Source organism: Semicossyphus pulcher, unplaced genomic scaffold, assembly GCF_022749685.1.
Source record: "Semicossyphus pulcher isolate SPU_LCO1_2020_fin unplaced genomic scaffold, fSemPul1.0.p SCAF_5, whole genome shotgun sequence".
Taxonomy (NCBI): Eukaryota; Metazoa; Chordata; class Actinopteri; order Labriformes; family Labridae; genus Semicossyphus; species Semicossyphus pulcher.
The window spans coordinates 14265895-14276552 of record NW_027211726.1 but is presented as its reverse complement, the minus strand read 5'-3'; the positions used below and the strand labels follow the sequence as shown (position 1 = coordinate 14276552).

At 41.2% G+C, this 10658-nt stretch overlaps 1 protein-coding gene across 1 annotated transcript; it reads left to right on the top strand.

Annotated features, from left to right (window-relative positions):
- laptm4b (lysosomal protein transmembrane 4 beta) lies at positions 1–10658 on the top strand. The gene is made up of 7 exons (XM_069681407.1): positions 1–234; positions 1511–1628; positions 3176–3249; positions 3349–3471; positions 3640–3738; positions 5304–5399; positions 8484–10658. Exons 1-7 carry the CDS (start codon positions 142–144, stop codon positions 8556–8558), a joined length of 678 nt encoding a protein of 225 aa, XP_069537508.1. The 5' UTR covers positions 1–141; the 3' UTR covers positions 8559–10658.

Genomic DNA, 10658 nt, shown 5'->3' with positions numbered 1-10658 from the left:
TCGCTTCGACACAGACGCTTGATGTGGCGGTCCTAGCACCGAGGACGCGAACTATTCCATCTTTTTAGGACATTTTAGCCTTGTCAATTTAATTTTCGGCAGCATTCATGAACTAGCTTGACATCTATAGCAGGATAAATCATGATTTCGCCGTGGGACCGGTGGTACTCGACGAGCTGCTGCCTGTGCTGCCATGTACGGACGGGCACCATCATTCTGGGAATATGGTACATGGTAAGTCTCATTTTTCATTCGATATCAGGTCGAATACTAGAAATATGGCTGAATTTGTGTTATATTACTGATTAAAATATATAATATGTACAATATGATATACAGTATATAGCCTATGCATATATATTTTTAGTATCTATCCATATATCTATGACCAATCAGGTCTCATTCAGTTTTTCATACCGTTACCTAGCGACTGCTGTTTTTTTTTAAAATTTGTTTTCGACATTCATCTTTAAGCCATTTTGAGGATGTCGTCAGTTAATAGTGTACTTTTACAAATTTAAAGAGAAATGTCAGCTAATTAATCACAAACATTTATATTTAAAGCTTCATTTTGGGCCATATAGATATTTTAATCAAAACATGCTTACATGCAACAATACTCGCGCAGTTTGTGTAAATCGCGTTGGGTATTTATCCTAACGTGAAGCTGACGTCACTATATTAGTTGTACTGACTTGATAATGATTTGATTTGTCCTAATTTTGTACCGGTTAAATATAGAGATTGCTTCTGTTTTTACCCACAGGATGACCTAAAGTTTCAAACATAGTTCAGTAAGCTTGTTAAATCCTTGACCTTTAGTAAGCATTAAGTCTCTCTCTGTCCGTTTGACCCTGCTACATATAAATATATGTCTTCTACATCGAGCCAAGGCAAGGACAAAAAAACCTGTTACGTTACCTCTGTAAGGTGGAAACTGTGACATAAATGACTCACAAGGTCATTATTTATGATCAGACTGGCTGGAACCTGTACTAAAACAACTGGTCAAGTAATTGGCAACAATTTAAATAATGAAGTAATGATTTTAGTCACTTTCCTCCATTTTAATATTATTTTAATACAATTTCTTTAGATTTTCGACTGCTGCTTGGACAATACAAGCAATTTGAAGATGTGGGTTTGGGCTTAATGAACCTGTGATTATCTATTTTTGAATAGTCATGTTATATCTGGTTATTTAGAAAGAGAATAAACTGAGAACTTAGTAATGAACAAGAATAGCTAATAGGGGCCCTAATGAACATTTCATGTAGATCTAACCACCTTTTAATGTATCATATCTAAATGAGTTACTAAATACAAAACCTTATCTAACAACTAATTTAAACCTTTACCCAACGAGAAGTTTCTCCAAATTTAATTACTTTTATCCTAAAATAATAAAAAGCCCTGATCCATTCACTCGTTTCATCCGGAAGGTTAACTGAACACTGGCATTACTCCACTATGAAATGTAATATTAATATTGATCTAAATTTTCCCACAGCTCATCAACGCCGTCGTCCTACTCATCTTGTTGTCGGCTCTCAATGACCCAGTTCAATACCGCTACCACCTTACCAGCTCCGAGCTGGGAACTGACATTGATGTCATGGACGATGCAAGTGAGTGCAACCAACTAATCCCTTCACTGACTCTGACACAGACTCTGATCACATGTCCAGATGCTTATTATTCTACATATAAAGTGCAAATCAAGATGTACCAATGTGATTTGATTGAGGGATCTAGGATGTAGGGACACAAAACTGTTTTATTCTTAAAAAACAAAGATGCTCATAGTCAATAATATGCGATAAAATCATACTTTGTAATTACTGTCAACCATAACGAACATATAAAAAGTGTTTCAAACAGCGTTTAACAGGAAAGGTAGACGTAAAACTCAGCAGTCTACAATAATAACAAAAACATCCAGAAAATGTATATATATATATATATGTGTGTGAAGTACAGAAATATCTATTAAATTGGAGTTTGGATGTTTGGATTGGCTGTCTTAATTTTCCTAAATTGTCTTCGAACAATCAGATTAGGATCTTTTTTATTATCATTTTTTACATATGGTGTCTATCTGACTCTTTAGCACAGCCTCGTGCGTTTCTGCTGCAGCTCTAAAAATCCACCTCTCCTTTCTGCCGACCGCTTCTTTTCCCAGAATGCTGCTCTCAGCACGGACATAGCTGAGTTGGCTCGGCTCCGTAGAGAACAAATCAGAGTGCATGCGTATTTTCAGTGTTTCCCCCTCCAGCAGCTATCATCATCACAGTCGCCTCTGGAACAGCACAGAGCCTGTCACTGGCCACTCTGATTAAAAACGACTGCTCTAATTCTCCGCCGGATTAGAGCGGCCATCTTGACTTACTCCCCTCGTTGGAGAGCGTTGTGCTTGTGCAGCATCGTGAAAGATTTTGGAAGAGCGGGAATCAGTGGAGACGAGCGTGTTTAATAGTTTTTTGTAAATGTTAACCAGATGATGAAAAGTGAGGAGTGGTGGAGCATTTATATATAGGTGTTGTTTGTTGGTGTAGTATGTGTAGGCATGTGTCTCTGCTTAGTGTGTGTGGTAAGGGATTAAGAGGGAAGGGTATCATCATTTCCAGGGTCTTAACACAGTATCAGTGATGTAATAAACAGAGTTGCTGAGTGTAAGGACACCAGCATTAGTCATGATGGTGGACAGAATGTTTCCTTGTAAATTTCCATGCCGACCGTTGCTGCTGATGTTTCACAGCCAGTACTGTTTCTAACAAGTTCAATAACAGCCAATGCTGAATAGTGATCTGGGATCCCTTCCATCAAGCGGCACACGTCAGACATCCTGTCCTAACTTGATGATAGTGGATCCCATCGTGACACTGACAAGCGCCTCATCAGGCACATTTCACAGCTGTAATGAGAATGTGAGCTGGGTGTTACATTTTGTTAAATTTAGCTCATCTTGCATAACATTTACCCACGTGCTGATTGTGTTTTGTCCAAGGCAGATAAGGTGCTAAAAATAGTCATGTTACTTAAGGTACTTTTTTACAATCCATGTCTCGGTTAGGACTTTTGGATTATGTCTGGATTCACGGAGAAATGACGCGTTGCGGCAATCTAGATTATCTGATCTCACATCCTTCTGTTTGTCTGTGTTTTCTTTCTGTAGATATCTGCATAGCCACTGCGATATCCCTGCTCATGATACTCATATGCGGCATGGCGACGTACGGTGCTTACAAGGTAAATACACAAACAATGCAAACGAGATCAGAACAGATTTATGACCTGCATTTGCACTTCGATGTTTCCCTTCACATGTTCTTAATTTCTCCCACGTAGCAACACGCTGCTTGGATCATTCCATTCTTCTGCTACCAAATCTTCGACTTTGCCCTTAACACACTTGTAGCCATTAGTGTGGTGGTTTATCCCAACACGGTGCAGGACTACCTCCAGCAGCTGGTGAGAACCACTTCCCTCTAACGCCAACATATTTTTAACTCCTGCCTACTTTTTGTTCTTGTTATATTATTGTTAAAAGCTGCGATAGAAAGAATTGTAATCGAGGAACTTATCTGTTGCAACACTCCGGATTGATTTTTCCTCCCTACGTCTTTCCCTCCCTTCCAGCCAGGGACATTCCCATACAAAGAGGACATCATGTCCACCAACAACATGTGCCTAGTCTTTGCAGTCCTCCTCTTCATCGGCTGCATCCTCTCCTTCAAGGTGAGCCCACAATCATGTCATCATCCACTTAAGAAATGTTTCCACCTGTACAGATGCTAAGAAAAGGCAACACTCTTCAAGTATAATGACAGATTACACACATTCACTGAACATTTGCTCCCTGTGGAGCTGCCTTTTTATAGATATTGCAGTGTGATTAAGGCTATTAAGTTTCACACTGTGCGCATGAATATGAACCATATGGCATGTATAATTAATCTGCCAGTGTGAAGGTTTCCATTATCGATGTTATTCATGAGATTATCACACAGTCAGAGAGCAGCGGGTCAGGGACAACAGGAAACCGACTCCTGTCTAGCTCATTTCCCCTCAATGCATGGATGATTCTCCAGGCGCGGCTTTGCTCTGGGGCTCAGGGACGAGATGGGACACGGAGTTGCAGTCATCTGTACAATCAAATCAACTTGTTTCTCCTCTAAGCTCAGATTGGAAATGTTCTCGGCAGATATCCAGCGCCAGAGCCGGGGTTTTATGATAGGAAGCAGCCACTGGAAGATACACTGCCGGACTAACAGAGAGACGAGTTATAAATGTCAAGTCTCAGCGGAGAGCTTTGATTCACAGAGTAAAGAGGATAGTTTGCTCACAACGTAAATCGAATCAGAAAAATTAGCAATTAAAAGCACCCAGTTTTTCTCAATGGGCTGCACATACAGTATATATTTGCTAGAGTCAGATCACTGGAAGAGGGCCATATCTTAAACCTCAAGGACGCATTCAGCTCTCAGCACATAGGCAACACCTGCTAAAGCTCCTGCTGAAGCCAACATCCTCCACTTGACTGCACTTGGCATAAATGACGGATAGAAACCGGCAGGAAGAAGGAGAGCTGGAGCGGGAAGAGAGGGCAGATAGAATGAAGACATAGAGACTGTATGGCATTTAAAAAAGTAGCATATTAACATTTTTATTCTAAAGGTTATTATTCCAACAAATTAAACGGGCATTTTGACGTTCAAGAAAGAACAAACAAAAACGCTATTAAAAAGGCACTATTTTGTATGACTTAACGATTGCTTTAAAGGTGCAAATGTGCCTCCATTATTGTGCTACAGAGCTCCATTTAGAGTTGGTTTCACAGTGACGAGGTCAACCCAGCAGATGGTAAAGCGATTGGCTAGCAGGCTGCTTGGTTTCCTGGTTGGTCGGTTGGTTGCGCTTAGTGCTGGCAGAGGCACCGACTCAGCAGGCTACTCACACATAAGGACAATGAACCTCCTGTTCTTCTGCCAGCTCAGACAAACCTTTACCCCAGTGCTACCACAGCCTTCCTCGGGGCCAGAGATGCCTGATGAGTTGCCTTGGATGAAATGTCGGAAAACCAAGAAGAGCGACATTGTTCGGAAAATGAACATAAAAGTTTCTTATATTTTTATAGTGAATTGAATAGGCACGTACATACATGTCATGAAGCCGATATATCACGTTGTCATATGATGCATCCCTGCTGTCATCATCCCTAACCTTGATGAGTAATAATGAAAAGTGGAGACTACGTTGCTAAAGGTCACTGTGTATTGTTTCTTTTCACCTCCCGGGGACAGGCCTACCTGATTGGCTGTGTGTGGAACTGCTACAGATACGTGAGCGGCAGGGGCACCACAGAGGTTCTGGTTTATGTCACCACCAACGACACCACGGTGAGTCCTCACAACCGCCCGCAAGGACACACTGAAAATCCCCTTCACTCACATCACAGTGTAATTGCATTTGTGCAGCATTGATTTTTTTGGCTCAGCTCATTATATAAGGTTAAAAAAAAATCCCATGAAGCCTTTTAAAAGTTGCTTTCATAGCTAAACTCCGCACTTTGAATAAAAGTTCATAACATGCCAGTAGGTTTTATTGAACTAAAATATAGACCATATTTACTTTTGCATGTTATTGCAGTTCAATGAGTTGATACCTCTAAATATACAAGGTAAGAATGGTGGTAATTACACATTTTCATCATTATTATTATTATTATATAGCATTAATTGTGCTTAGAGCAGAAATTTAGAGCCTGAAAAAAATAGTAAATGTAAAATTGTCATAAAACCTCATTAACCTGAACCTCAGACTTGACAATAAATGAATCCATGTCACAAAGAAAAACAGGTAATTTCGTGTCAGTGTGGTCAATAATTATGTAGGAAAGGAGGAAAAAGTACCACATTCACTTCATACAATTTGAAAAAAAAATGTGTTTACTCTTGAAATATAAATCTGTAAATCTCTTTTTTTACTTTAGGTTTAAAAACAATAATTAAAGGGGTGGTATTATGCTAGTTTCAAGCTTCATATTACCAGGAGTAGCTTAGCATAATATACAGTTAAAGAAAACTCTGTCCCTTTAAGAAACCCCGCCCCCACAAGCCCACTTTCTTCTGATTGGCCAGCTCTCTGTGATGTCACAAAGTGCGTCATGTAGAAAAAACTGTGTGAAACCTGGCGTTCACAGCAGCCTGAGCTGAGAGCCTGGGGATTACTCCAACATACTTTTACCTACAGATTTGAAACTTCACCCACGTTAAGTCTGGACATCCAACATAGTAACATTACATATATGTCTTTAAATGTGAAACAGCATAATACCCCCTCTTTAAGAAGTTTTTATCCTGTGCTTATGTGTAATTTCAAACTTAAAATAACTTTTAAGAGGTTCAGGTTAGTTAGGTCCTGCTTTAAAATCAAAATAACTTCAGAAGTAGTATACAGAATAGCTATCATCTCAAGGTCTCTACATACATGGACAGATGGAAATACAATGTGAAGCATTTTAACCATTGAATAATACTGGCCATGTTAGATATGACACAAGAAGGAGAGAAAGTATGTATAGTTTACAGCAGAATAGCATGCACAGTACAGGATCCAGACTGTCCGTGTTGTCTCCATGCAGTTTATCTCTGTTGACAGTGAAGTGACATTGGTGTTGTGGGTAGCGGTGCAGTGGGCGCTGTAGGTCATCCTGAGGTGCGATTGGCTGGCTGTGCACAGCCGGGTGTCGTCCATCCCACTTGCCCCCCCTCCCCTTCAGTGTTGACTCATGGGGTTTCTGAGAGGCTTTAGCATAGTCACGGTTTCCATTTGTCCGTCTGTCTGTAATCCTCCACACAGATACATAAGACATTAATCTGCCTCACACACGCTGTCGTCTCAATACCCCGCATTTCATCCGTCACTTTGTCCTTGTTGCTGTCGTGGCCCTGGTTCACAGTGCGGACGCTTTTCACCTGATGAAACACACTCCACATGTAGGAGCCAATCCAAGACATGTTTTTTTCTCAACCAAATTTTGAGAGAAAACGCTAAATACATTTGGCATGAAAACAGTTGACTTTCACATAAAGCATGCGTAAATACTACCCTTTTCCAGCCGAGGACATTGGTTGCTGCAGGCGATGGCTCAGAGCAGTACAGAATCCCAAATAGGACGAGAATACACCTGTGGATCGTCTAAAAAATCTTCAGGTCTGCAGTCTACATTTCAAACCTGATGATTTTGAACGAGACATGACATCGGAGGCCGGCGTCCTAGATTTTAGTAAGTGTAGTTTAGCTAGCTCCCTGGCCTCCGCCGGGTGAAGCGTTTTACGTAGTCTGGCGGAGGTTTTCCAGGACCCATTGGAGAAGCGGATAGCGTCCTCCAAAGGCACAGAGCCAAATTGCATTTTTTTATACCTTTAAGGCATTAGCTCCCCATAACAGCATGAGAGGACTGAGGTTGAATATCAGCAAACTGGCCCTTTAAGCTAATGGAAACTTAGGAAAATGAGTGTGTATTTTGATAAATATAAACTAAAAAATCTTTTCCATTCTTTTAAACCAAAATGAGACTTTACAAATTTTTGATTCAAAAAAAGAGTCGTACAGCTGAGTCAACCAGCTCAAAGTGAAGGTGAGAGAATTTTAATGAGACAACTACCAGAGAACAAATCGGACTTAACGGACGCAATGAATATCTTTGGCACACGGTTAACGTGAGTCTCTCATATTAGCCGGAATATTGACGACAAGTTTTTACCACTCTTTTATCCCTCTCTCTCTCCGTCAACACAAAGTGGAGAATGAATAGAGCGCTCCTTCTATTTTTACTGTTAAAAGGCCGGCAGTGTGTCTAAATGGCTTTTTACTGCCTCGAACATCAAGTACCCAGCTGCTTATCTGCCGTGCTTTTATATAAATGTCATTAAAATGCACAAGGGTCGTCTCTCTCTCTCTCTCTCTCTCTCTCTCTCTCTATCCCTCCTCCCTCCCTCCCTGTATATATCTCTGTCCGTCCTCTCTTCTTCTGGACATGTTACATAATTGCCTGCTTGTCCGCTTCATTTCAAATCCTCTCTGTGATGTGTTCGCCGGGCCTCCCTGGCTGCTTCACAATTCCATCCCCTCGGAGCATATTCTCTCTCTCTCTCTCTCTCTCTCTCGCTCACTGAATTAGCAGCAGAGCTGGTTTTATAACACCATTTACAGAGAAAGCAATTGCAATCTGCCCTCTAAAGCCCAGGGATGTGTGCGGACATCATCCTTGCAGCTAGTGATGCCTTAGTGCACAAACAACAATTTATGTGTTTTTAACCAAAAGTTAAATTTGTTCCTGTTCTATAAGGTTACGGTTAGCGTGTGTGAGATGCAGTAGAAAGTCATCACTCCTATGAAGCTTTTCATCTGAATGACTAAAGACACATTTGAGGTATACACTGGGACTGAGCGGTCTTTTGTTTTCCATTATATTCCAGGTTCTGCTGCCACCGTACGAGGAAGCCATCGCCATCCCACCGAAGGAGCCCCCTCCTCAGTATATGGAAGCATGAGATACGTCCCCGCTGCTGGACCCTACACCCCAAACTTCCCCCAACACCCGCCACATCTCCCTCCAACTGTAGGACCCCAACGCTGGCTGGAACAAAAACAAGACCAAACAAAGTCTTAAAGGCTGGTTTCAGCTTGGATTCTTGCCAACCTTAGATTAGATTAGGAGGACCCTGAGCCAGTATCGCCATCAACCCCCCACCTCCCCAAACACTCCCCCCGGTTGTTGTGACGTATTTCCCTCCCCCTATCGTCTCCTCTGTCCTCCTTCAAGGACAGTCGCAGCAACTTCAACCGCCACAAGCCCCTCCCTCTTGTCAGCTGCCGCGTCCCCCTGGCAGCGTCTGAACTCTTGCACGCCCTGAACACTCTGTCCCGACTTAATTTGCACTTTTCTTTGAGTGAAACGTGCACCTACGGTCTGGCCACCAACTGTTAACCCCCCTTAATACTGTGAATCTCCCTCGTGGTCTTTGTCTAGAAACAAACTACCTGAAGAGAGAGAAAGCGACAGAGAGAGTGAGAAGGAAAGCGACATACATGATCAGTTATGCAAGAGCACTTTTTTTCAGAAAATGACAAATTCCTTCATTGAATGTAATGTCGAGGTATTTTTGTATGACTTTTTTGTATAACAGTGAAAACAGAGAGAAAAAGAAGCGAGTAGTGAAAGGCTGTCCCGTCGTGATGTATCATCTGTGTGTTGATGTAGCTTTTGTCCTGCAGGAAATCGTATTGAAAAAAGGTTCCTTGACCAATAACAGCTACTGTACGTCTTCCTTTTGTATCCATGTAAACACTGTGTGTAAACCTGTACTCCATCGACTGCCAGTGAAAACCTTGTGCGCCCACTGACTTCTATCTAAATATTCCAGTTTGCCTTCCTGTCTGTTCCGATATTTTAAAAAGTTAGGACTGGCATTAATGTAATCATCCCGTGAGGCTCTTATCAAACATTTCACACATTCTCACACTACAACGACAACACACATACTGTTTAAAAAAGTGTAAGCATTAACGTGTGAAATATCTCATAAGACGTCTGTATGGTGTTCCCGTCAAGTTGCAACAGTTCTGTCTGTGTCTTTAATGTTTTTTTTTACATTGATCATGGTGTAAAATCTGATCTTTTTAGTTGAGCTAACTTAGCTGGACTGAGGGCATTTCCTATAAAGACGGCGTGACATGCTGCTGTATAAGCAGAGACTGTCTAAGTGTGCGTGCGTGCGGTTGGTTGGTGTGTGTATGCCTGAGTGCTGTGTTGTAACTCCCACGTCCTTTATATGTAGTATCATTTCTTCTTGCACATTCAGTGATATCATGTCCAGATATTTCCTGTGCTGGTAACCTTTTTGAAACTAACGATGGATGGGAATCTAAAGCGTTGATTTAGCTTAGCATATTAGCACAAAGTCATTATACATACAAAGCTAGAGGAGATAGATGCTTTGTCTTTTGCCTTGAACTATTCAGGCAATACGTTGAGACATGTTAATGGGGAAAACAATATTAGATAAATTCCTTTGTCCCATTTTTTCCAGTAATTCCTAAGTAGTCTTTGCTATCGACAGAAGAATATCATTTTATCACTCAGACTATGCAACAGTGCAGAACAACGCGTTAGACTTGTACCATGAAGTAGTTCTCCATTTGATACTAATGCTGTAGTTGGTAATGTAGCCATTCGTTGGCCCCTTCATTATTGTCCCCGTGTGAATTATGACCGCTGCTTCTGCAAATCCAACAAAAATTGAAACTGCACTTTAAAGATAAGAACTGATGTGTTTGTGTTTGTTCATCTTGACCAAGGTGTGCTGTAGCTAAAGTGGTTCTAATGTGAGCAGCAGTCCTCCTCTGGAGGATCAAAAGCTCCCAAAACAAATCAATATTTCGCTTCATGTGATGTGACGGAAATGCTGAAAGATTCTAATGTGATTGAGTTTTTAGAGAAAAGTCTCGCACAGTTATCTGGACCAGTGTTCGGCTGATGCCTCATTTTATTAGAATCACTTTAAGCCTGTGTTCTCTCTATCGCTTCCCATCCACACACATCCTCTTGTTGGATCTGCATGAGCTCATGTCTTTAATTCTAAACAATAAAA

What these genes read in the sequence shown, in the direction of transcription:
- laptm4b (XM_069681407.1), top strand. Translation starts at nt 142, where the DNA reads ATGATTTCGCCGTGGGACCGGTGGTACTCGACGAGCTGCTGCCTGTGC. An exon ending in TTCTGGGAATATGGTACATG is followed by an intron (nt 235 to 1,510) that starts GTAAGTCTCATT and finishes ATTTTCCCACAG; the next exon opens with CTCATCAACGCCGTCGTCCT. An exon ending in AGGACTACCTCCAGCAGCTG is followed by an intron (nt 3,472 to 3,639) that starts GTGAGAACCACT and finishes CCTCCCTTCCAG; the next exon opens with CCAGGGACATTCCCATACAA.